The sequence below is a fragment of the Mesoplodon densirostris genome, chromosome 19 (genome assembly GCF_025265405.1).
Source record: "Mesoplodon densirostris isolate mMesDen1 chromosome 19, mMesDen1 primary haplotype, whole genome shotgun sequence".
NCBI classification, from domain to species: domain Eukaryota; kingdom Metazoa; phylum Chordata; class Mammalia; order Artiodactyla; family Ziphiidae; genus Mesoplodon; species Mesoplodon densirostris.
The window spans coordinates 51,837,233-51,864,110 of record NC_082679.1 but is presented as its reverse complement, the minus strand read 5'-3'; the positions used below and the strand labels follow the sequence as shown (position 1 = coordinate 51,864,110).

The following is a 26,878-nucleotide window of genomic DNA, read 5'->3' as shown; positions in this document are numbered from 1 at the left end:
TGTTGCAGAGCACAGCTCTAGGCACGTGGGCTTCAGTAGTTGTGGCATGCGGGCTTAGTTGCTCCATGGCATGTGGGATCTTCCCAGACCAGAGCTTGAGCCTGTGTCCCCTGCCTTGGCAGGCGGATTCTTAATCATTGTGCCACCAGGGAAGCCCCTAGAATGGCTATTTTTTAAAAAAAGAAAAAGAAACAGGAGGGCAACAGGAAACTGCACACACATCACAGTGTCTCTCGCCACCCTGCCCCACGCAGCCCCCCAGAGGGGAAAGCGTGGAAGAACTCAGTGGTCCTGCAAACAAGACAGTCCCTTTGGATGGGGCGAGGCTGCAGAATGATGAAGAGGCTGGCTGGTGGTGATTTAATCTTTCCCATTCTAGGGGATAATTCTGAGAACTAAATGGAATCATGCATGTAGAATACTCATAATTACATCAGGCCAGTGGCAAACACTCAATACGTGGCAGATAGTGCATTTATTTGGAGGCTGTGCCAGGGACCACAGCTTTGAGGATTTAAGGCAGACCAAATGCCTTCCTTCAGGCTGCCCAATAGCCATCCCCAGAAGGCCCTGAGGAGACCCAGTGTTCCACCCTCAGGACGTATTAGAAGCTTCAGGGAGAAGACGATGTGTAAGGCTGGGGAGGGGATCCTCCAACTGGAACCAATGTCTTGAAGACCAGGCTCAATCCTTGGCTCTCAGACACCCGGGGGCACCCAGGCTGCCTGCCCTTGGGAAGACGTGAGGGCAGCTATATGGCCAGACTCCACTCCTCTTGACACTTGGAGGTATCACTGTGTCTTTGGCCCTGAACCAAATACTTTACATAGTTGGTCCCATTTCATCCACACAACTGTGTGGGCCACATTTTACAGGTTTTAAACACTGAAGTTCTGAGCAGGTGAGCAAATAGCTAGAAAGCACGGAGAAGAGGTTCAAATTCTGCCCTGTCTGGTTCTCAGCAGTCTGCTTTCTACTTCCCCATCAGAGGAAGGAAGGCAATATCCACCACAGTGACAATGCAGTTACCCTCTGACCCAGCACTTCCACTTTCAGGAATTTATCCTAAAGGTGCCCTCAAATAAAATCCATGTCTAGACTGAAGCATCACAGCATTGCTTATGATAGTAGATGACAAACCCAAAGTCCATAAGGGACTGGTGAGATAAGTCACAGTATATGCATGAAGTGGAATATGACACAACTGTTAAAAATAACAAGGACACTTACATCTGGACATGGAAAATCCCAAGGTCAGTTAATGGGGGAGGGGTGGATTCAATGCACATAATGCACAGATTTGCTGTAAAAAGATGGAAATTAGAACCTATCTTTGCATATGTTTGTATGCACATAAGAAATTAGGAAGGGCACTGCCCTTGGGAATAGAAATGGGCAAGTAGGAAAGAGGAATGGGAGGAAGATTTGTCACTGCAGAACTTGGGATAGTTTTTGCATATCTGTGGCTATTTAAACCTAAATTAAAATTGTTGGGCCATGAGCCTTTTTCTTCAACCAAGTCCTTTCTTTGTCATCTTCCCCCAACTGACAATTTGGGGTCCTCATGATTCTTAGTTACTTGTTTAAATAATTTAGCAAATTCGCCCAGACACGCAGCAGTCTCCTTTAACTGGGACCCCAGGGCTGCCTCGGCCCTGGGGAGGGTGAAAGCGCGGAGGACACACATTCCCAGCCCAGGGTGAAGAGGATGGGCAAAAGAGTTGGGCAGCAGCCCAGGCTCACATGTGGGTAAACCTTAAAGGCAGGGAGGCCATTTAACCAGGATTCCATGGATGAGGAGGATTTCATCCTAAGAATAAGACAAGGCTTTCTAGAAAGTGTACAAGGAAGAGTCAGTATGACCGATTCCCCTCTCCACTCTACCCTCAGAGCTGAATACAGGCAACTCTTCTTTCTCAAGCTTCAACACAAAATGCTAGGGCTGGGGTCCACCCTGCCAGCAGGACGAGCGCTCATCAGTCCCCCGGAGCATGCAACTCACCTCTGAAGGCAGGTCAGACCCTGGAGATGGGAGGTTAGAACTGCACCCAGCTAGTGCGCTGGGAAGACCCTCCTCCAGCCCCGGTCCGCCCCTCCCACACCCAGGCACTGCCCCTTCCCCTGCAGTGCTGCTATTTTACATTAATTGATAATCAAGCCCTGGGTCAGAACCTGGATCAGGTGCAGGGCCCTGAATGGCTCATCAATTACTGGGCGTGGCCTCAGCCAGCACCCACAGCAGAGCCACCTGCTGGGCTGCCAGTTCTGATAATGCTCGAGTCCTGGGATGCACCAAGTAAATTCACAGCAGGAGGCCAGGTGGAGTGAGACATTTTTCAGGGGATGAGTCTGGGTTGGATTCTGGGAGCCCCACAAGGGCCACTGTTTTTGTGCAAAGATGGAGAGTCGGGTTGAGCTGCACCCAAGAGCAGTTTCAAATTCTCATCTCCAGGTGAATCCCCTTTGCTTGGGGAGGCTGGCTCAGTCATCTCTCATCTCTCACCAGTGTCTCTGAAAGGGAAGATCAGGGAAGAGTTTCTTCTCTGCGGTGGCCTCATCATGATTCTTACACTGGAGCACTCGGAACTCCCTGGAGGGCTTGTTAGAACAGAGCGCTGGGCCCACCCCCAGGACATTCTTTTTCTGTGGGTCTGGGGTGGGGTCTGAGACTTGGTATCTCTGGCGACCTCCCCGGTGAGTGTGATACGGGGCTGCTGGTCTGGGGACCCCATTGAAGAGGCACTGTCTGGTGGTCCCTTTCTGGCAGGAGGGGAAGGGGTGAGGCCAGGCCCTCTCCTGCCCTGCTCCCCTCATTCAACTCCGGCCATTGGCCACCCCTCCCACTGAATGCACTCTTTTTCTGTTTTTTTCACATTCATCGGCTTCCTTCTTCTTTTTTTTTTTTTTTTTTTGGCTCAGCGGCCATGGCTCACGGGCCCAGCCGCTCCGTGGCATGTGGGATCTTCCCGGACCGGGGCGCGAACCCGTGTCCCCTGCATCGGCAGGCGGACTCTCAACCACGGCGCCACCAGGGAAGCCCTATCGGCTTCCTTCTTTTGAAGCAAAGTTCTGAAATGCCTGCTGCTTAGAAAGAAATCTTTTACCACCCCTGACCTCCAATCTCTAAAGCTCTCTGTCTCTCCCTTTCTCTCTCCCCCTTCCTGTACACAGCCCTTGTCCCCAAAACTCTAACAGCTGCCTAGGGCCTTCCAGACAATGCCTGTATTTAAGATCCATCCCCATCCAGGCCCAGCGTGTTCTCACTTTTCCTGTGATTATACCCTAACCTGACCCCCAATGTACTTGACTGTACATTTCCACCCGCACACTGTTCCCTCATCCAGAAATGCTGTTCCCTGCCCATTCATGTATTAAATATGTGCTCCCATATACTCTGAGCAATGTGCCAGGGCCTGTGCACAGTGCCAGAGATCAGCCTAACACCTGGCCCAAGTCCTTGGAGAGTTTCAATCTGAGAGGAGGGATAGGGGTTGGGGGTGGTCTTGATATATATACAAATAACCCCCCATCTGATACATGATCCACTTTTGGAAAATTATCTCTTTTTTGATTCCCATAGGAACACAACAATGTGGGATACCGGCATGGATTTGATCCCCAATTTAGAAATATGAGAAGTAATTTAGGGTGTCAGAAACTCAGAGAGACCTGTCCAAGATCTCACTAAACAGGTGGAAAAGCCAGGATCCAAATCCAGGCCTATATGATGTTTACAAGGAAGTCTGTGGGAAAGTGGATTGAATCATAGAAGCTCTTTCTCTATGCTGGATACGAACCTTTTGTCAGCTGTGCAGACTGTGTATGTCTCTACCACTCTGTGGCTGGCTTTCTAACTCTTTTAATGGTGTCTTTAGATGAGCAGAAGTTCTCCATTTTTTTTTTTCAGCAAAAAAAGTTATCGATTTTAATTCAATCCAGTTTATCTTTTCTTCTAAGGTTCGTTATTTTAGAATCCTATTTAGGAAATATTTGCTCTCCCCAATGTCATGATGATGTGCTCTTTTGTTTTCTTCTAGCAGCTTCTCTATTTTACCTTTCACATCTAGATCTATGAAATTTAGGAACTTGGCACTATCTAGAAAGGGTTGCAGGGAACACAGAGGGTCCAGGACCGAGGCCTGGGTCTCTCTCAATGGGAGGCAATGGGTGCAGGGGCGAGGAGCCCGGCCTGTCATGATTTGAAACCCAGGCCTGTCACTTCCAAGCAGCACGAGCTTTGACAGCTTGCCAGCCTGTGCCTCAGTTTTCTCATCTGTAAAATGGAGATGAGGAGATTACATTCCTCCTAAAGCTGTGGTCAGACCTGGAGGTTAACAGGGCTTTGATGCTGCCAGGGTTAAAGTCAACGCTCATTCAGGGTAGGCAGTTCTTAGGGGACTGAGGAAGAGGAAAGAAAGAGAGAGGTGAGAGAGGTCAGTGGGGGGAACCTAGTGGTCAGCGAGGCAGCCCATGGAGAAGAGGGTTTGTAGAAGGGGCCTAGGGTCTGGATCATAATCCAGAGCATTGTTAGGCACTGGACATGCATTTTCTGCATTATCACAGCCCACTCTCAGAGCTGACCCAGGAGGGAGGTTTACACTGAAGGAAACTAAGGCTCAGAAAGTTTAAGTAACTTGCTCAAGATCGCACAGCAAGGAAGCGCTGGAGTTAGGGTTTGAGGCCAGGTTCTCACAACCCCACACAGCCCTCCACCAGGCTGCAGGGAGACAGAGGAGGATGACAGGAACAGGGGGCCACTTGGCTGCAGCAGCCTGGAGTGGTGCTTTCTGGGCACTCTTAGGCCAGACGCTAGATTGCTAAGAGTTGAATTAGCTGCTGATAAGAATGGAAGTCGGGGTGCAGAGAACTCACTGAGACATTCGGACAAAAGAAAAAATGGGGCATCCTGAGGGGTTACAGGGTCAAGGAGAACAGTGGTTCTGAAACTCAAGACGCAAGTTAAAGTAACCTGGGTGCTTTAAAAGTACCTATGCGCGGGTATCTGTGTGCCCCCCTTTCCCATTTAATTAGTAGGGATGCAGCCTGGGCATGGGGATTTTTCAGACCTCCCACTGTGATTCCAATTCCAAAGCTAAGGTTGGAATCTCTGAAGCAAAGGGTTTTGTAGGGAAGGAAATAGGGCAGAGGGTAGAGATAAGTGGGTGGGAGATACTGCAGAGGCTGGGAACGGAGGGACAGAAGTGACAAAGGAAAATTCCTGAGGTGCTGGGGATGGCTGAGGTCCAGGGCACAGAAGAGGGAATTTAAGATGGAAAGGAATTTAAAACCCAGATGTGGAAAGATAATATGGACTTACTGCCCCTCAACCATGTCTGTGGATGAAGGCGCTGGCTTGAGCCCAGGCTGTGCGTGGATGAGAGTCAGATGCACGTGGCCAACTCGTGGGACCAAAATGTCTGAACCAGGGTGGAGGAACTTCCAGGCAGAGGAAGCAGACTGGGGCCAGGTCGGCAATCAAACACATCTACGCATCCACCCACGAGCCCGTCACCTTTCCCTCCAAGTGACCAGTCTGCACTGTTTTACTGAGACCCAGGCTGTGCTGGGCTCTTGAGGATTCAAGGCTGAGCCTACAGACCTGACCTTGACCCTTGTGGGTTTCAGCCTTTGAAACTGACAGTTGAACTGGCAATTACAAGTCAGAGGGGAAAGTGACATGATGACGGAGACAGGGTGTGATGGGGGAGCACAGAGAAGGGGCACAGAACCCTGATGTGAAAGGTTATGGGGAGCCAGTGAGGTCTGAGACATGATGGATGGGAGGCCTTAGTGGGGGAGGGGCAGAGGAGAGCATAGGAGGATGTTCTAGGCAGAGAGAACAGCAGGTGCAAGGGTTTGCAGAAGTGTCTTTTAGCACTGGAAGAACTTTCTAAATGCTGGAGCACAGAGGGTGTGTTTTAGGGGCAGGGAGGGCAGGGATGTGTGCTGTATCTAGGGAGAGTGGGTGGGAGGGCACTGAGGGGTTCTGAACTGGGGGAGACATGATCAGACTTGTGTTTTATAAGGACTCAGTCTACTCTTCAGTGTAAAGATTGGAGGAGGGGGCAAGTCTGAGAAACCAGTTAAAAGAGAAGATGCTCAACATCAGTAATCATTAGGAAAATATAAACCAAAACCGCAATGAGGTACCACTTCACACCCACTAGGATGGATGTAACAACAACGAAACTACAAAAAATAATAAATGTTGGTGAGGATGTGGAGAAATTGGAACCTTCACACGTGGCTGACAGGAATGTAAAATGGTGCAGCCACTGTGGAAAACAGTTTGGCAGCTCCTCAAAAAGTTAAACATAGAATTACAATATGACCCAGCAATTCCACTCCTAGGTATATACCTAAAAGAACTGAAAATAGAGGCTCAGATTTTTGTACACCTATTTCACAGCAGCATTATTTACAATAGCCAGTAGGTGCAAACAACCCAAGTGTCCATCAACGGATGGATGGATAAACAAGAAGTGGTATATCTATACAATGGAATGTTAGTCACCAATAAAAACAAATGGAGGACAGATATATGCTACAATATGGATGAACCTTGAAAACATTACACTATGAAAAAAGCCAGACACAACTGCTCCATATCGTCTGAGGCCATTTACATGAAATACCCAGAATAGGCAAATCCACAGAGAGAGAAAGCAGATTAGTTGTTTCTAGGGGGTGGAAGGCAGCGGGTATGGGGAGTAACTGCTTAATGGGCATGGGGTTCCTCTTAGGGTGATAAAAAAGTTCTGAACCTAGATAGTTGTGATGGGTGCACAACATTGTGAATGTACGTACTGCCACTGGGTTGTACACTTTAAAACAGTTAAAATGGTAAATTTTACATTATGTGTATTTTACCACAATTAAAAAACAAACAAAAACAGACACTGTGTCAATGAGTTAGAGGCCTTGCAAGTCCCAGCAGCATTTTTTCCTTCTTCCTCTTTATCCACCAAACCCCAGACAGTTTAGCTGGTGGTTTTCTTACCTTTGCTTTCTCAGGAGAAGAACCAATCATATGCAGGTATCCCTGCGAAGACCCTGGCCAGCTATAGTCAAATGGGCAGGGGCTTGAACGCCCTCTGGTGGGCAATCGGAGAGCAACCCAATTCTAACTTGACCGTAAAACGTTTGTGCTCACAGCCCAGTGCAGTGCACTCGATGGTTGTGCTCAGGATACTGCTCTCCCACCCCAGAATTTCTCTTTCTTCACTAGAGCCCCCGGAGAATTGACCTGGGCGCCTGTTGTGGATGAAAATGTATAAACCATATAAACACAGGCAAAAACCACTTCTTCCCTTACTAATTCACTGACATCATCCGCTCAGAAATTATTCTCAAGCAAGTTCCGGCCTGGCCCAATGCACTACCCCCAATGACCTTGCTGTCCACAGGGCGAGCCGGTAAACCAGCAGCTCCAAGTAGAGAAGGCAGAGAGTGGTAAAGTCTAGAAGGAAGTGAGAGCAGAAAGCTGGCGGAGGACCCAGAGCAGGGGACCCAATGCCAACCGAGGAGACCAGAGAGGCCAGCGAAGGGGAGGTGGCGTTTGGCTGAGCTCAATTTGAAGGGGGAGGGGGAGAGTTCTCCGGGTATAAGGGACACTCCTCATTGTTCCCCTGGTCCCTGCACTTCCTCTCTCTTCCTCCCTCCCTGTCATGAGGAGCCTCCAACTCACCACTCCTTCCCAGGAGCCCTTCCCAGGAAAGCAGGGTGGCGGGTCCCACCTCCCCCATCTTGCACAGTTCTTCCTACCCACCTCGTGCCCGCGGCCTGGCTATCGAACGCTTGCATTCTGAATCCTGCGTTACACTTTCCATCCTGGATCGACCTTTTACCTCCCAAGGGACGTTTAAGCAAAGCCCCTGGCCTTCACTCCCAGGGGCCCTCTGGCAACTGCCCCCTCCTCGCAGTCCTACAGCAGCTGTACATATGTGCATTTACAATACAGACCTCTAGGCAAGATTTCATGGGTGATGGGGGAGGGGAGTAGGCTGTGCTTCAAGAAAAGTTTGCAATGCGTTGTGTGCGTTCTTCTGACTGGCCTTCAGGGCATGGGGTCCCGGCCGCAGCCCGGCTCCGCGCGGTCAGGGATCCCTGCAGTCCTCCAGGGCCTCTAAGACCGTGTCCACCACCACCCACCCCCGCCACCCCGCGGATCCACAGGAGATTTTCCGCGGAGAGCTCAAACCGGCTGCCCCAGGACTCCGCTCGCGAGACTCTGTGCGCGAGACTCTGCGCGCGAGACTCCGCGGAATCAGAGCAGGGAGAGCCGGCCCGCGCCGAGGGGAACCCGGGCAGCCTCGCGGTCGTTTTCTTCCCGCCCTGCAGTGAGCGGACCGGCCGTCAGGGGCAGCAGGGGGCCCAGGATGGCGGCCAGTGCCTCCTAATGGCTTCTCACGCCCACAGCACAGGCCTCAAGACCCTGGACGCGCAGGCCCGGCCTCCCCGCTCCGTCTCACTTCGAGGCCAAAACGGGGTACCAGGGCGAGAAGGCGTCGCCCAAGGCCGGCGGGGAGGGAGGCGGCAGGCGGAGGCCGCCACCCGTCTCCCCGTGCTGCGCCCCTGTGGCCCAGGGCGGGGGTGGGGGGGGTGGAACCCAGAGCCTCGGGTCCCCTTCTAGAGCACGTGGGCCCTGGGCGCCCGGGCCACGCACCGCTGGCAGACGCGCCAAACCTGTGGCAGGACGATCCCTTACCGTGGCGGGCTGAGGAAACCAGCCGGGAGAGGCGCGTGCGGCCGCGCTGCCGGGAGGGCTTCCTGGAGGCTGGCTCGGGCTGAGCGTGGGTGGGATTTCAGTGGCCGGGAGGAGGTGGGGGCCACGCTTCAGGAGCACTGGAACCTCCCAGGCTCTGGCCTGCGCGTGCACAGGCTGGCGAGCGGTGGGAGGGAAAGACAGAGCCGGAGGGACGGTCAGGCCGCGGGCAGCCCAGGAGCAGGCGCAAAACGCAGGGCCCCGCAAAGGGGGCTCAGGCTGGGCGGAAGCCTCAGGAGCCCCGTGAGGTGTTGGATTTGCTGAGACCACATGGTCTGTTGTGCGAATGGGGCCCGAGAGCAGGCGGAAGGGGCTGTGGGGAGCTCGCCGAGGGGAGACGTGGCCAAGGTGCCCCCATCTCAGGTTCCCTGAGACTTGGCAAACCCCGGCCCGTGGAAGGGCCTGTGCGAATGTTCAACTGAATTGAATGGACTGTGTAAGGGAAGGGGTGTCCTCAGTTCCTTGTCAGGAGAAAGGATAGCAGACAGGGTGGGGCTGTGGTCTGGGGAGAATGGAGACCTAAGAGGCGGAGGACAGAAGAGCCTCCAGGCGCCTCTCCTCAGAACTCCCAGCCCCATCACCAGGAGAGGGCTGCCAGCCCAGGGAGAGCTGTGCTGAGTCTCTCGTACCCCCACATGACACCCAAGCCCTGTCTCCACCCACCCACGGACCCTCCCAGCCCTGTTTGGACCTCTCTCACCAGGCTTCCCGGACCTGCTGGGGCCCCGCAGCAGCCGCGTTTTCCACTGAGCCTGTTTCCCCTCCTGACCTGGACAGGGCAGGACCAGATGTTCTCTGAGGCCCCTTCCAGGGTGACAGGCCAGGGTGGGAGGGTGCCCTGTGCTGCAGGGACGGAACATGCTGACCTGGACTGAGGGAGAAACTTGCTTTAATCCTGACCCTTCCAGGCTCATGGCTCCCTTTCAGAAAAGAGGTGCCTTTATGAGGGGAAAAGGGTATCCAGAGCCATGGCTCCTCTTTGTCCTCATAAGGCCTCCACTGAATCCAGGCAGCTCTTGGCTGGAGTAGTGAACATCAAGACTACAAGGTGTCAGGACTCCTGGGCCACGGGACCACATGACTTCATGAGAATTTGCAGGTATCTGCCTTCTTCACCCTCGTATCCTTGGGATCTGAACAGAAGGACCTGCTGTGGACAGTAACAAAGCTACAGAAAGGGAGAAGACCCTCAGGGACTGACTGGGTGAGAAGGGTGTTGAGCCCTGGGACTAGCCCCCACCCTGCACTGAGAAAGAGCCTGAGACCCAGAGGCCAAGGTCACACAGGACATTGGTGGCAGATCTGGAACATCTGGGCCTGTCCTCAGTGCTTCTCAGCCCTCCTAGAGTCCCTGCCTTGGTCCTGCCACAGCAAACTGCCAAACCCCACTGGGAGCCAGGACGGCAGGACTTCCAGTCCCCATCTTCCCTGTCACATCTGGAGACCATCTGGAGGCGATTCATGATCTAGGAAGGTTGGGGTAAGCCATGGCCTTCTGACCTCTCCTCTGGCCTGGGTAATGGACCACCTCAGCCACTGATTTGCTGTGTGACCAGGGGCAGTGCCATCCGCCTCTGGCCTTCAGTTTCTCTATAAGTAAATGAAGGACTTGGACCCCATGGCCCAGGGCACTTCTGGGTCTGTGTGGTCTGGAGCTGCTCACAGGAGCAGGGCCAGATGGTCAGGGGGAAGGACTCCGCTCCCTCCAGGATCTGCTCCACCCATATGCAGGTGGGGTGGGGGAATGTCACTTACACAATGGCCCTGGACACTCTGCTGAGGTCCTATACCATGTCAGTAGCTTTCTGACAGGAGTGGCTCCTTGGAGGTACGCAAGACAGCATTCCCAGCCAACACGCGCCTCCTGAGCTACAGAGAGCACAGCAGCAGGTATGGGGAAAGGGGCACTGTGGGGATACACTGTGTGTCTGTAAGAGGGTCTGTGTGTTTGTCTTGTCAGTGGGAGAGAGGTTGGAGGGCTTCCTATGTGTAACTGTATGCATGTTTTAATTTTTTACTCCTTAGAGTACTACTGAGACTGAACATCTTCCTTTATTAGTCATTTTTATATCTTTTTAAAAGCTGCTTGCTATTGTCATTTATTTTCCTCATAATTTAAGACCTCTTTGTATGATACACTTTTATATCACAAATTTTACAAAGGTATTTCCACTTTTTGTGCTTTATCTTTTAAACTTATTTGGGGTTATTTAAAACAAAAACAAGTATTTCATTTTGAAGTCAATTTATCAATATTTTCCCTCGTGGTTGGTTTCTGGCTTTCATCTGATGCTTAGAAAGGTTTTCTCCATGAAAATAAAAAGATTTACTCATATTTTTTCCTTAAGGAACTCTTTATTGTTTTTCCTCTTTACAAAAGTGATGCATGCTTGTTGTCAAAAGTAAAAGGGCAATAAATTAATTTAGGTAGGTAGTATCTTTATGAGTTTTTCTATCTAAGAACAAGGTATCATTCTCTCTCCACCCATTTATTTAACTTTGCTTTTGTGCCCCTCAGCAGAGATTTATAATTTCTCCACATAGGTCCTAGTAAGTTTATATCTAGAAAATCAACTTTTCTTGATGCTGTTGTGAATGGGATATTTTCTTTCATTATATTTTCTATTGGCTGTTGGTATAAAACAAACTATTTATTTTTGGATGTTATTTTAAAACTGGTTGTCATTCTTGATCTAAAATTGAATAAAATGGAAAAGATTTGTTTCCTTGTGAAGACTCTGCTATATCCATTTCTCTCTCAAGGTTTTCCACCAGGGTGAATCTGAGGATACTTGATCTAGTTCAGCATTAACCTTGACAGTTTTCTACATCCTTCTCATTAGGATTTTCCTTCACTATGGACACTCTGATGCTGACTAAGTTGGAAGCTAAACCTGAAGGCTTTCCCACACACATTACACACATAGGGTTTCTTCCAAGTATGGACAGTCTGATGTATAATACAGTCAGAACTATAGCTGAAGCCTTTGCCACACTCCACACATCTGAAGGGTTTCTCCCCAGTGTGGCTTCTCTGATGCCGAATTAAATGGGCATTAACATGGAAGGCTTTTCCACACTCCTTACATTGAAAGGGTTTCTCTCCAGTATGGATTCTCTGATGTACAATATAGTCAGAACTACAGCTAAATGCTTTCTCACATTCCATACATTTGAATGGTTTCTCCCCAGTGTGTATTCTCTGATGCCTAGTTAGTTTGGCATTGATGCTGAAGGCTTTCCCACATTCCTTACACTGATAAGGCTTTTCTCCAGTGTGGATTCGGTGATGATCAAGTAGGTTTCTTTTAGAAGTAAAGCATTTCCCACACTCATTACATTCAAAGGGCTTCTCCCCAGTGTGAATCCTCTGGTGCTGCATTAGTTTTGCATTAACGGTGAAGGCCTTTCCACACTCATTACACTCATAGGGCTTCTCCCCGGTGTGGATTCTCAGATGCTGCCGAAGCTGGGAGTTACACCTGAAGGCTTTCCCACATTCTTTACACTCATAGGGTTTCTCACCCGTGTGGATTCTCTGGTGCTGGATTAACTTCCCTTTGACGCCAAAGGCTTTTCCACATTCAGTACACTCATAGGGTTTCTGCCCTGTGTGAATTCTTCGATGCTGAATGAGTTTTGCATTATTACTAAAGGCTTTTCCACACTCCTTACACTGATAGGGTCTCTCTCCAGTGTGGATGCTCTGATGCTGCCTAAGCTGGGAGCTGCACCTGAAGCTTTTCCCACACTCATTACATTCATAAGGTTTCTCTCCAGTGTGGATCCTCTGATGTTGAATTAATTTTGCATTAACATTGAAAGCCTTCCCACAGTCATTACACTCATAAGGTTTCTCTCCAGTGTGGACTCTCTGATGTGTGATATACGCAGAACTGCAGCTAAAGCCATTCCCACACTCCTTGCACTGATAGGGCCTCTCTCCTGTATGGATTCTCTGATGCCTACTCAGACTCCCATTAACGCTGAAGGCTTTCCCACACACCTTACACTGATAGGGCTTCTCCCCACTGTGGATAGTCTGATGTGTGATATAATGGGAACTGTAACTGAAGCTTTTTCCACACTCTACACATTTGAAGGGCTTCTCCCCACTGTGAAGTCTTTGATGCCAAATTAATTTTGCATTAACGCTAAAGGCTTTGCCACACTCCTTACGCTGATGGGGCTTCTCCCCACTGTAGCTATCTTGATCCTGATTAAGTTGAGAGTTACACCTAAAGCTTTCCACTAATTCTTCACATTTGAAAGGTCTTTCCCCGGAATTAATTATTTCATGTTGAATAAGTTTTGTGTCAAAGCTGAAGGCTTTCTCCAATCCTGTACACTCAGGGGCCTGCTCTCCAGTGGAGATGGTATGACACTGATTCAAGTTTGGACTTTGCCTAAAGAAACACTCCTCCATGGGGCTTATATTGCCTTTCACTGTCCCATCAATGACACTCCTGTTTTCTTTCTCCATACTTCCTACCGAGTGGACTTCCTGCTGTTTCTCTAGAATATAAGTTTCTGAAAAGTCTGTTTCCTGGGAAGAGTTCCTTTGAAGTTCAAATGATGTATTATGTTTTTCTTCATACATTTCCTCTGTCAAATTATTGTCAGTCTGGATATCAATATTTACTATAAAAAACAGAAAACATAAAATATCATGTAAGAACCATGTTAGAAAAAAAAAGAACTGAAAAAAAAAAGGATCAGGGTAATCAAGGGGAGTGGCTCTTTAAAATCACCAGACTAGGTCAAAGAATCTTAAGGTTCATCCATAAGGTGGAATAACATGCAGCTGTTATAAAATGAAATAAATCTATATGTACTGACATGAAAATATGTCAAAGATACACTGTTACGTGGAAAAACAAGTTGAGAAATGATATGTAGAGTATCTTCCATTTGTGTAAAGGAGAGTAAAAAGGGCTGACATAAACACATATATTTGAATATGCCTAGAAAACTACCGCAAGAATACAAAAGAAACTGAGCAAACTGGCACAGGAAGTTTGGGAGACTTCCCCACTGCTCCCACCTTATGCACTTTTTATACTGTTTTGAGCATGTACCAATATTACAAATTTTAAAGTAATGATTTTAAAAGATCACCGGTCTCTAAACCAAGAACCAGTAACAAGAAGGTTAAAAGTGACAGCAGTGGAACAGAATTCTAGGTCTTATCTACCAGATCAGCATTCTTTCCATCACACCATACTTTACTACACTCTTCAGTTTCTATTAATAAAAATGGAAACTGCTTAAGAAGGAGAAGGCACAGAATCCAACAACATGTGGCAACAAGGGATGGCAGGTATTAGCACTAGGAAGCAAATGGGAACAAATCTTGTTTCTTTTCTTAGAACTTAAACTCTAGGCTTTCCAAAACGTCTCCTTTAACTTCTTCTTTCTCTACTTCAGAAAGGCTCTGTTCAGGCCCATGTGATCCCTTTGATCCCATCTCTTCCCACCCCTCCAGACCACTGCTGTGTTCTCCTTGCCTTGCCTTCTACCTCGTCCCTCAATCCTAAAATTGCTCACTCCCTAAAATTCTGTCATCTTATAGTCTTTCTATAATCCCATAGTCCTAGTAGAACCAATGATCTCTACATTATTCTCAATTTCTCAAAATTGGCCCCAAAATGCTTCCTTTGTTTTTTCATCTCTCATCTCTCCTCAACCACATGTAATATGCCCCCTACCCCAGTATTTCATTATAATTGCCCTCAACAGACCCAAATGACCTGGATTTCCCTAGCAACCATTTTCAAAATAATATTGGTCTTTTCCTGATTATAGAAATAATATTCATCTGTAGTATCAGAAACTTACAAAGAAAAAAATTCAGATTACCTGGAAAATTTTTTTTAAAAATCAACTCTGCTGACATGGGTCTTGTGCCCTGTGATTTCCCCTTTTGCCTGCCTAGAACCCATTTGATTCCTGACCCCAGTTAACCTACATACACTGACTAGATGAATGTTTCTATCCTCACCTGACATCATGATGGGTTGTTCAAAGACTTCAGGATTGTCTGTTGCCTATAGAACGAAATCCAGACTTCTTTGACTAAGAATCTCCACAATATCACTTTCATCCCCCTCTATATGTCAAACACTTTAAGCTCTCCATTTCCAAAACGTCTTCCTTGGTCAGTGAACATCTGGTTGAATGATTACAAGGAACAAAAAGCCACTGAAACCATCTTTTAAAAAAAGAGGATTCATCAAAAGGATGCAAGAGTATCTTATGGACCCCAAAGGCAGGAAGTAAAGCTGGGCCTCCTGGGAGATGGGAAATCACCTGGCAGCTACTCTGCGTGAGCCAATGAGAACCTCACTATTTCAAGAGTGGTCTGGGAACCAGAAGCACTGGCATTACCTGGGAACTTAACAGAAATACAGAATCTTGGCCCTGCCTCAAACTGAATGACGATCTGCACATCTGCAAGATGCCCAGGTGATGCATTTGTTCATATTTTGAGAAGCACCAAATTGATAGCATTACTTCCTCCCACCTTATTTCCTACAGCTTATTATACATAGCTTTCTCACCCCCAAAATAATAATAATAGTAATAATAATAATAAAAACAGAATTTAACTGAGCACACACTATAAGCTAGGCACTTGGTACATGTTATCTCATTTTATCATCCAACATAGCACCATTACCTCATTTTATAATTATTATTCCATTTTCAAGGGTGAGAACACTAACTCTTAGAGAATGCAGATAACTGACCTGCTCAAAGTCACACAACTAGGAAGTAGCACAGTTGGGATTGGAACTCAGAAAGTCTACTCCAAAGTCTAAGTAAAAAGACTTTTAATTCTGTACCCTTCACATTAAGTGGACAGTGCTTAGAAAGTAGCAAGGACCCAAAAAAAGCACTGAATCCATTCATTTTGTCTGAGAAAGGTAGAATTCCAAAATTAGGATTGAAAATAATTACAATAAAGCATTTGAAAAAAGATCTCTTCTTGCAATTAGAAAGAAATAGCAAACTATGAAAATAGTCAGAAAGGTCTCAACTGTTCCTATCTCTAGAAATCATCAAAAATTATTTAAATGGGGCTTCCCTGGTGGCGCAGTGGTTAAGAATCCACCTGCCAATGTAGGTGATACAGGTTTGAGCCCTGGTCCGGGAGGATCCCACATGCTGAGGAGCAACTAGGCCCGTGCGCCACAACTACTGAGCTTGAGCTCTGGAGCCCACGAGCCACAACTACTGAACCCATGTGCCAAAATTACTGAAGCCCGTGTGCCTAGAGCCTGTGCTCCGCAACAAAAGAAGCCACCTTAGTGAGAGGCCTGAGCACCGAAGACAAGAGTGGCCTCCACTCTCCGCGACTAAAACAAAGAAAGCCTGCGCGCAGCAACAAGGGCCCAACACAGCCAAAAATAAATAAATAAATAATTAATTAATTAAAAAATTTAAATGTTACTCTGTACGGTTAGCCAATAAATGTGGCACGCTTATATGTTGCTAAAGCTTACTTTCTTCCTAAAGGGTTAAACTTTCCAGCATAATGGGCAATGTGTGCCTCCTTACCAGTCCAGAGGCCCTGGGGGCCTGTGCCTGTTCCAGAGGCCAGTGGAGATTGGCCTTCCAGCTCACCTCCTCCCTCCAGTTGTGAGATCACAGTAGGTTTGAGAAAGGGAAATCCTGTTTTGGGGAAAGGAAATAGGAAAGATAGGTGAATAATCTCCCACAGCTGATTTCCTAAACGTCTTCTCAGATTGTGTCAGCAATGGGGAGGGAAGGAAAGAGCCCCAGAGGGTCCCGTGCCTAAGAACTATGGGAAAGTGGCTGGGGGTGGGGTGGGGGGTGGTGGGAGGAAGAGGCTTGAGAAGATGCGGGAGGAATTGGGGAGGGCCCAGACTGTGAGACCTCATGCAGGGCAAACAGGGAGATTCTGCCTAAAGGGATAGGTACCATTTTTTTGACCAGGGCCTAAAATATTACAAGTGCACCGAGATCCTTGGAAACACTCAAGATATCCAGGTAGGGTGAGGGGGAACCTGAAGTTAATGCTGTAGAACAGGAAGTTACTTTTTTTCCACGCTGTGTCCAAAACACAGCCTCTATCGGGTGGATCAAGAGTGCACAACAGGGCTTCCCTGGTGGCGCAGTGGTTGAGTCCGCCTGCCGATGCAGGGGACGTGGGTTCGTGCCCCGGTCCGGGAAGATCCCACATGCCGCGGAGCGGCTAGGCCCGTGAGTCATGGCCGCTGAGCCTGCGCGTCCGGAGCCTGTGCTCCTCAACGGGAGAGGCCACAACAGTGAGAGGCCCGTGTACCGCAAAAAAAAAAAGAAAAAAAAAAGAGTGCACAACAGTCCCAGTGAAGTCCTATATTGGCCCAAAATGGGCTTGAGGTTCACCCTTCCCAGCAACCCCGGGTCTAGGGGATTAGGAATCAGCCTCTGGGGTTCCCACTCAGTAAAGGATTACCAGAGGCCCCACCTGCAACCAGTAAGGGGAAAGGAAGCCAGGAAACCCTAATCAGCAGAGTCTGAGTCCCCCGGGGAGAAAGGCCTTACCCAGGGAGGCCACATTCCCATAATTCTCCAGCATCACATCCCTGTACAGAGCCCTCTGTGCAGGGGACAGGCCATCCCACTCCGTCTGGGTGAAGTACACAGCCACGTCCTCAAAGGTCACCGACTTCTGAAACAACAGGTTCCTGCTGCCCTAGGGGCCAATTCCATGGCTCATGCCCTAGGTGAGGGGCAGAGGGCAGTATGAGGGCTTGAGGAGGGGCTTGTGAAGAGCACAGAATTAATAACGGGGAAAGATTTGAGAAAAACACTTGGAAGGTAAAGCATGGAATATCTGACTTCGCTCACAGCAGAGAAACCTCATGCCATATTTCACACTTACAAAGGATGACATAAGTTGAGATGAAAGAAAAAAACCTCCCATGACCAAGTTCCCTAACACAACTGCTTTCTTTCAGTCAGGCCATGCCCTCCCTGGCGAAAGCAGCTCTGGACCCACCCACAGGCTTTCCCACTTCCTCGCCCTCGCCCTCACCCTCAAACCTCAAGCCGCGCCCAAAGAACAGCCATGGCTTCCATCTCACCCAGCCCCACCTGATTTCTATCATGGACCCCCTACAAAAGGCTGCATAGCCTCTGCTCCAGCGCCTTCAGCAGAGGAAGCTCGGTGCTGCCCAGATCGGCTGGGCACCGCGGAGGTGGAGGAAGGGGTGAGAGCAGGCAGCCCATCCTGCTTCCAAATGGCTCTCGCCGAAAACCCATTTTCTGTTACCCTCTCCCAGTCAAGCCTCATCCTGTCCAACTTCACCCAAGACTTCATTGCCTCTCCAAGGAGGTTTGGGAAAGAAGGGAGGTCAGCCATCTTTTCGGCTGCTCCCCGGCATCACTCGGCACTCGGCACAGGCTCCACCGGCTGGGCTGATGGCTGAGCCGCTCCCAGGCCCACCTCCTCCCCTCTGGGCAGCTGCCACTTCTGCCTGCTCTCGCTCTACCCACCTCGGCCTTCTGTAACAACCTTGGGGACACACTGGCAGCGATCTGCCTCTCAACTGCTCTCTGCCAGGACCTGTCTTGCTTGATTCTACGGGGCTCCACTCGTCAACAATTCTAGTCCAACTTGTGGGCACTTCTGTGAGTCATTCGTCGTGTGACTTGGATAAGACAAGAAATTCTCTGTACAAAATTAAATGCCTTCGCTGTCGCCCACCATCCCCTTTTAGCCCACGACTGGTGCCTCCTCCTGAATTCAAACCTCAGCTGGTGTCACCCACCACCATCCGCGCAGGAAAGAAACCTGGGGATTCGTTCCTGACTCCTCCCTCGCCCTTACCCCACCCCAATCTTTTGACTCTTCTCCTAGAGATTTTTATGTTAAGCATTACTTGAACTGGATCTCCCTCTTTAGCAAATACTTGCCTTAATGAAGCCTATGTTACCTAGACCAATAGGACTCTTTCTGAAGTGGTCACCTTGCTTTTAAATCTCCCCTGAAAATTATTCCCCACACAGCCATCAGAAACCTGGCCATGTTAACTTCACTGGCTCCACACGTGTCATAGGGCTGAACAGTTAAGTCACGCAATGACAAGTCACTTCACTCCCCTTTGCCTTTGTTTCTTTTGTGGTAGAATGAACACAACACAGCACCTAACTCCCAGGGCGGCTGTCAGGACTGAGTGATCCATGTAAAGTGCTTAGTATGGTGCCTGCAGCATAGTAAGCCTCAAATGGTGTAACTAGAGTTACTGTGACTATGATTATTCCCAAACTGTAGCCCATGGAGGTCCGTGGATGAGTATCAGGGGGTCCATGAAATCCCTGAAATCGTATGGAAATTTTCATTTGCATGTTATTCTGGGGAGAGGATCCAGAGCTCTTATCAGAGACGTAAAGCTTGGCCACTGCACCCCAAGCCCTGAAAGCCTCTCCAGGACACAATGAGACACAGGACCTCCTGTCTTTTTTCCCTCCCTTGATCCCACTCTCCTTATGTCCCCTTCCCCTGGAATTAGAGGCACAGCCATTCTTTATGTGGATCTGGTCCTGCTATTCCTCTTTACCTACACCCCCCTCCCTGGAATCCTAGTCCTCTCCTATCTTCTTCCATTCATGGGCAGCTTCCACGTCTCTCATTCACCAAAGCCCTCTGCTGGGGGAGCAAAGCAAACTGGTGTGCAGAAGACTATATTTCTGCCTTCCAGACACTTCTGTCTTCCCTGTCCTGGTCTCTGGCCCCTATCCCTCCATATCACTGCTCTTCCCACAAGCTCCAGTCCGGCAGGCAGAAGCATGGAGGGCCCCTCCAGCTTTCATAGCAAGGCTCACCAGATTCCCTTCTCAGTTTTCTTCAATGTGAAACTGCTCAGAGGAAGAGCTGAAGGACCCACAGCTCACCTGGGGCCAGGCTGTCAGGAGCATGGCTGCCATCACCTGGTCTCCCTCTCAGAGAAGGACTGGAGCTGAGGGAAAACAGGGGGACAGGTGTGAGACAAGCCAGCCCCACCACAAACAATACAGCCCCTCACAGAGGATCTGAGACGCAGGCAGCCAGCATCCAGACAGAAGTGAGAGCAGGAGCTGCCATGGGAAGAAAGGAGTGATCTGTTCACTGGCTCTGCGCCCAGGGCTCTTCCTGGCCATGACACTGACACTCACTGCCAGGGACCCTAGGATTTTTACAGTTCTGGACACATATCATACACACACACGAGTGTGCATAAAATGCAGGTAGAGTCTAAAGAATAATAAAACAAAGACTTGTGTAGCAACACGGTGCTCTAAACGAGCATCCCTCTCTATTATACTGCAAGAGAAGCCAGGCTGGATGGGCTGCAGCCCCAGCACATAGGCCTCAGAGGCAGGCCCCAGGGCGGCACCTCCTGGAGAAAGGGACAGCTGCTCCCTCCCATATGCCCGTTCCCTCACACAGCTGACTGCCCTCAAGAGTCCTGATACCTCTGTAGAGATCTTGGGAGGTTAGGCTCCTGCCCGGCCCAGGCTTACCGTGAGGAAGCTAGGCCACAAGTGAGGTACCGGGATGGCTCCTCATACCTTCCAGCCTTCTGATGGCAAAGAAGCCAAGGCCTCAGCTGCCTGAGAGAGGGGGTCACTATAGCATCCCATCCCTGGTCCCATAACCCAGCACTCCTTGTTCATTGTATTCAAGACCACGTGGACTGGTTATTTTCTGAATTTTAATGCTCCCAAAGTCAGTCTTGAAATTTTATATTTTCCTAAAATATTGTCTATATCTTCCAGAATTTAAACTTGAGTGTAGAATTATGGGAAACAGTGGCTCATGATTTTTTTCATTTCCTCCATACCTTGAGGTCTACCTTGCTTTTCTTACTTCTTCTTTGAATATATATGCTCTCTAGACCTTTTAGCCTTAGTTAATGCTATGGACTGAATGTGTCCCCCCAAAATTCGTATGCTGGAGCCCTAATTTCCAATGTGACTGTATTTGGAGACAGGACTCATGAGGAGGTAATAAGGTTAAACAAGGTAATAAGCTGATAGGGCGGGAACCCTAATAAGAAGAGGAAGAGTCTCCAGAGTTGTCTCTGCTGTGAGGACACAGTGAAGGCAGCCACCTGCAGCCTCACCAAGAACCAGATCGTCTGGTACCTTGATCTTGGACTTCCAGCCTCCAGAACTGTGAGAAATAAATTTCTGTTGTTTCAGCCAGACAGTGTATGATATTTTGTTACGGCAGCCCAAGCAGACTAATATCATTAGGCTGAACCATGGTTTATCTAGTTTAATGTTGTTTTATTTTCAAAAAACTAGCTTTTCTATTTAGAACACCACTCCCTTTTCTACCTGTTTGGTTTTTTAAAATGAATTAACTTATTTATTTTTGGCTGTGTTGGGTCTTCGTTGTTGTGCTCAAGTTTTCTCTAGTTGTGGTGAGCGGGGGCTACTCTTCGTTGCGGTGCGTGGGCTTCTCCTTGTGGTGGCTTCTCTTGTGGAGCACGGGCCCTAGGCACACGGGTTTCAGTAGTTGTGGCACACAGGCTCAGTAGTTGTGGCTCACAGTCTCTAAAGCACAGGCTCAGTAGTTGTGGCGCACAGGCTTAGTTGCTCCATGGCATGTGGGATCTTCCCAGACCAGGGCTCGAACCCGTGTCCCCTGCATTGGCAGGCGGATTCCCAACCACTGTGCCACCAGGGAAGCCCCCTCTACTTGTTTTAAATTAAGCTCTGCTTTTAAAAATTTGTTTCTTTAGCTCTGTAAGAGACACCTTATGTACCTCACCAAATCCTCCTGTCCACTCTTAGCCCAGTTCCAGAGGCTTTGACCAGCTCTGCACAAGTACAACCCACAAATGCCTCCTCAAGGGTCTACACCACACATGCCTGGATCCTGCCCTGGGGCTTCTCTGTCCTGTGTGGGACACCTGCAGACACCTGCTGGGTCCTGAAGGACAGGGGAGTTAATGCCTGTGATGCTACCAATGACCAACAGGAGACAGAGGTCACTGGATAAACGTTTCCCCCTTTAGTCCCCCATGTGGGCAGCCATGAGATTCCAAGGCTCCTCAAAGATCCAGCAAGTCGAGCTTCCCTGGTGGCGCAGTGGTTGAGAGTCCGCCTGCTGATGCAGGGGACACGGGTTCATGCCCCGGTCCGGGAAGATCTCACATGCCGGGGAGCGGCTGGGCCCGTGAGCCATGGCTGCTGAGCCTGCGCGTCCGGAGCCTGTGCTCCGCAACGGGAGAGGCCACAACAGTGAGAGGCCCATGTACCGCGGGAAAAAAAAAAAAAAAAATCCAGCAAGTCAGAGCACCAGTCGCCTGTGAAGGGGCCAGCCTGACAGCACATCCTTGTATTGGCTGTCCCTCCTTCTCCGTTGCACTCTCCTTTGTCTTTCACTCTGCCCCTGGGACTACATTCCCAAATAAACTGCCCGCACACAAATCTCTGTCCTATGTTCTGCTTTCGGGGGAAGCTAGACTACAAAAAGCTTTTTTCTACCTTCTTGAGGCTACATGATTCATTCATTTTCATTCTTGCTGTGTAGCAATCTAAACCTATAAATGTTCCTCTGAATACATTATTCCCTACATTCCAGAGGCTTTTCATATTTCATGGGTTTTTTTGTTGTTTTGGTTTTTTGTGTGTTTTTTTGTTGTATGTGGGCCTCTCACTGTTGTGGCCTCTCCCGTTGCGGAGCACAGGCTCCGGACGCACAGGCTCAGCGGCCATGGCTCACGGGCCCAGCCGCTCCATGGCATGTGGGATCCTTCCGGACCAGGGCACGAACCCGTGTCCCCTGCATCGGCAGGTGGACTCTCAACCACTGTGCCACCAGGGAAGCCCCATATTTCATGTTTTAATTACTATTTTATAACTCGTCAGCAACTGTGTTTTGTCTCTGGACAAAGAACTGTTTCGGATAATTTGTTGTTGTTAATTTATTCTCTGGCTTTATTGCATGGTGTTTAAGTAACCTGATCTATTTACTTCTGCTTTTCAGATTTTTTTTTTTTTTTTTTTTTTTTTTTTTTTTGCGGTATGCGGGCCTCTCACTGCTGTGGCCTCCCCCGTTGCGGAGCACAGGCTCCGGACGCGCAGGCTCCGGACGCGCAGGCTCAGCGGCCATGGCCCACGGGCCCAGCCGCTCCGCGGCATATGGGATCCTCCCAGACCGGGGCACGAACCCGTATCCCCTGCATCGGCAGGCGGACTCTCAACCACTTGCGCCACCAGGGAGGCCCAGCTTTACAGATTTTTAAAGGTTTTTTTTTGTGGCTACAGTGTCCATTTTAAAAATATTCCATGGATGCTTAAAAAGAAAACTTATTCCAACATGGATGGACCTAGAGATTATCGTACTAAGTGACGTAAGTCAGAAAGAGAAAGACAAATACCATATTATATCACTTATATATGGAATCTAAAATATGATACAAATGAACTTATCTGTGAAAGAGAAACACAGACATAGAAAACAGATTTGTGGTTGCCAAGGGGGAGGGCGGTGGGGGAGGGATGGACTGGGGGTTTGGGACCAGGAGATGCAAACTATTATATGTAGAATGGATAAACAACAAGGTCCTACTTTATAGCATAGGGACCTATATTCAATATTCTGTGATAAACCATAATGGAAAAGAATATGAAAAAGAATGTGTGTATATATATATATATATATATGCATATATATAAATGAATTACTTTTGTGTACAGTAGAAATTAACACAACATTGTAAATCAACTATACTCCAATAAAATAAATTTAAAAAAATAAAACTTATCCCGTGATGGAAGAACACATTATCTATCTGAATCTAATAAATCAACTCTACCAATTTTATTATATAGATTTTTCTCCATAACCCATGATTACTTTTACCGAATTGTTTAGAGAGCCAGTGAAGAGTGAACTCTCACAAAACACTGAGCCCTTATGTATCATGGGAAAAGCCTTTCAAATCTTTAAGAAATGAATAATTCTCTAACACTATTTAAACTGTAGCAGAGAACAGCAAAATAAGTTTCCCAGCCCTTTTTATGATGCCAGCAAAATATGGATACAAAAACCATAAACTAGTCTCATTTATGAATACTGATGCAAAAATCCTAAATATTGAGGACTAGACTCCGGTAGTTCCTTAATGTGACATATCATGACTAAGAGGGATCATCCTATGAATGCAAGTAACGTTCAATATTAGCACAGACTGTACTTTTCCACATTAATAAATCAAAGAAAAACATACTCTCCATCTCAGTGGATGTCAAAGGTGTTGGATAAATTCAATATTCATGCCTAAATTTTAAAACTTATACCCTAGGGAAACTCTCATATGTAGGTAATATACATACAAAATTATTATCAGCAGTATTTTAATAGCAAAAAATTGGAAACAACTCACATGTCCACTGAGAATACACAAATAAGCTGTCATACCATTTTTACAATGGAACATTACCCAGTAGCAAAAATGGATGACTCACAGCTACACACAAAATATGGATGAATTTAGGAACATTAATATTGAGTTATGCAAGTCCCAGAAGACTACAGACACCATGATGCCATCTTCATAAAGCTCAAAACCAAAATTAATCACATTATTTACAGACACATGTATATATGATAAAATTATTTTTAAAAATATGATTAACACAAATATGATGTTATCAAAAATCAAAAATATGATTAACACAAAATTCAAGAGAGCTGTTACCTCTAGGGGTGAGAACGTGGGAACTGGGTTGGGGAGGAGCAGACAGACAGATGCAGCCGTATGGGCAGTGCTTTTCTTTTCTTTTTTTTTTTTTTTTGCGGTACGCGGGTCTCTCACTGTTGTGGCCTCTCCCGTTGCGGAGCACAGGCTCCGGACGCGCAGGCTCCGGCCATGCAGGCTCAGCGGCCATGGCTCACGGGCCCAGCTGCTCCGCGGCACGTGGGATCCTCCCGGACCGGGGCACGAACCCGCGTCCGTGCATCGGCAGGCGGACTCTCAACCACCGCGCCACCAGGGAAGCCCGGCAGTGCTCTTCTTAATGGTGTGGTGTGTTTAATGGGTGCTCACATTACTACTATGCTCCATAAATGCCATGCTAGATGCATAACATTTAAAATATACATACTTATCTCTATGATATGAAATGATTTTCAGTGTGCAAAAGATAGTGTGCTATCTTCTGTGTAAGAAAAAAGGGAGTATAAGAAAATACATGTGTATCTGGTGATTTGTGCAAAAAGAAACAGAAGGAAAAACAAGAAACTAAGGAGAATAGGGGCCTCAGGTGTGGATGGGAAGTAGGTGAAAGGAACCTGGGAACGGAAACAGGATAGAAGGAAACAGAGCAGAAGGGATGAGGAGGAAATGATACTTCCCTGTGCCTTTTTGTTCTGACTTCCATAACCACAGTAATGTTTCACATATCTTTACCTGTATCTATCTATCTATACATATGTATAAAAATCAACCAACCAGAATGGGATGGGGGGGTGACGACATCCAAAAAATACAAACAACGGTAAATAAGCCTAACTATACCACAGCATAACCACAGTGAAGTGGTGGGAAAGAAAAGAACTAAGTAACTCTGCAAAACAGTATTTTAACTAAATTCTGTAAGGCTAAAAAGACCTGCAGCCAAAGACTTCTTGAGGTTGCATGATTTTTTAAATCTATTTTCATTCTTTCCTATTTGGCAATTAAAACCTATAAGGCCACAAAATTTCCTCTGAATACACTACTAGCCACACTTCATGTTTTCATTACTGTTTTATAGTATTTTTTTTGTAAACTTGCTTTCATGAGGGTATGAATGAGTCATTCTGGAACTTTTTGTGTATTCTAGGACTAAGCAAATCAGTATATTCTACATTGTAGAAATCATTCTCAGGTCATTGTCATCCCACCGCCCAAGAGAAGCTGGGCCGGGTTACCTTTTGGAACTGACACGGCTCCTGAAGACAGTGCCCTCAAAAGCCGGGCTTCTTCTGTAGCCTGAGGGGCTCTGCTTTTTCTGCTCCCCCACTGGCCTCGATTCACACCCTGTGTTAGGAGGGCGGGGCGCATACAGTCCATGCTTGAAATGCATAAAACATGCAGGTAAAAGCCCCTGCACGACCTCAGCATGTCAAAAGACTCATGATATCACGTCAGGCCGCTTCACCCCAGCAAATATTCCACCCCCTGGCTGCTCCAACACAAGTTCCCAAAAGGCGAGTAGCATCTTCCCCAAAGTGCTAAATGCTCGGGGCTTCGTGGCTGTGGCAGTAACTCGGGCTTCGCCTTCCACGAGACAGAACGTCATCGGCCACCAAGTCCAAAGCGGGAGTCGAGGAGGGGGGGAAGAGGCCCCCCCCCCACAGGAAACCCACAGCCAACGCAGGGGGAAGGAGCGTCCCAACCGCACCCAGAGCCTCGGAGCCAGGAACCGCCCCCGCCTCCCGCAGCCCATACTCACCTCCGCAGCGGGCTGCTCGGCGGCGCGGCCGGAAGTGCGTCACCAGGCCCCGGCCGAGCCTCTCTAGGAGCAGCTTCGCTCCTTCTCGGCGGCGGTCTGGCCCCGCCCCCTGCAGCCGAACCCCTGGTACTCCGAAGCCTGGCACTCTTCTCCTCGCTGCCCGTCTCAACGAGAAAGCCGTTGCTCCTCGCGGTGAGCTAGGGAAGACAAGAATGCGGCGAGAGCTGGGCCCAAACCAGGGGTGGCGCCGGGGATTTGTATCTTAGTAAAGCTGCCGTGCAACCAGATTTGGGAGTTTCCGGACTGGACGCCTGGATCGCATGCTGTCAAACCCAAGGCCCCCTTTCTGGAACAAATATTTCCTAATGACCAGCAGACTCTCCTGTCATGAAACTCATAGGTAATGTTTTAGAAAATCATAGGCAGTATAAACAACCTGCATTATAAAAAGTAATGTTATGTGCTAACATTTATGTAATAAAGGAGAAATAAAAGGAAAATTATAATTTAAAATATATATTTCAGAATGTAAATGTTTGGTCGTGACTGGTATAGGAGACCTAATAGGTGGTCAGATAATTTGCCTCTACGCATAGAACGTGCCTGAATGCCACAGTGCTGTATCTCATATTGGTATTTCAAAAATCACAAGTTGTTATCCAAAATGGTGAG

At 48.2% G+C, this 26,878-nt stretch overlaps 1 protein-coding gene across 14 annotated transcripts; it reads right to left on the bottom strand.

Annotated features, from left to right (window-relative positions):
- Positions 1-11,123: 11,123 nt before the first annotated feature.
- Positions 11,124-26,232, bottom strand: ZNF23 (zinc finger protein 23). Of its 14 annotated transcripts, none has more exons than XM_060085565.1 (6): positions 26,207-26,232; positions 25,683-25,791; positions 19,667-19,731; positions 17,315-17,441; positions 16,325-16,438; positions 11,124-13,405 (listed from the first exon to the last, which is right to left on the bottom strand). In XM_060085565.1, exons 3-6 carry the CDS (start codon positions 19,697-19,699, stop codon positions 11,604-11,606), a joined length of 2,076 nt encoding a protein of 691 aa, XP_059941548.1. In that variant the 5' UTR covers positions 19,700-19,731; positions 25,683-25,791; positions 26,207-26,232; the 3' UTR covers positions 11,124-11,603. The 14 variants fall into 14 exon arrangements, with proteins under 14 accessions (XP_059941548.1, XP_059941553.1, XP_059941552.1 ...); XM_060085570.1 differs by lacking the exon at positions 25,683-25,791 and adding an exon at positions 18,269-18,423 and having other exon boundaries at positions 17,315-17,492; positions 19,598-19,731; positions 26,207-26,228; XM_060085569.1 differs by lacking the exon at positions 26,207-26,232 and adding an exon at positions 18,269-18,423 and having other exon boundaries at positions 17,315-17,492; positions 19,598-19,731; positions 25,683-25,716.
- Between the last annotated feature and the right edge of the window lie 646 nt (positions 26,233-26,878).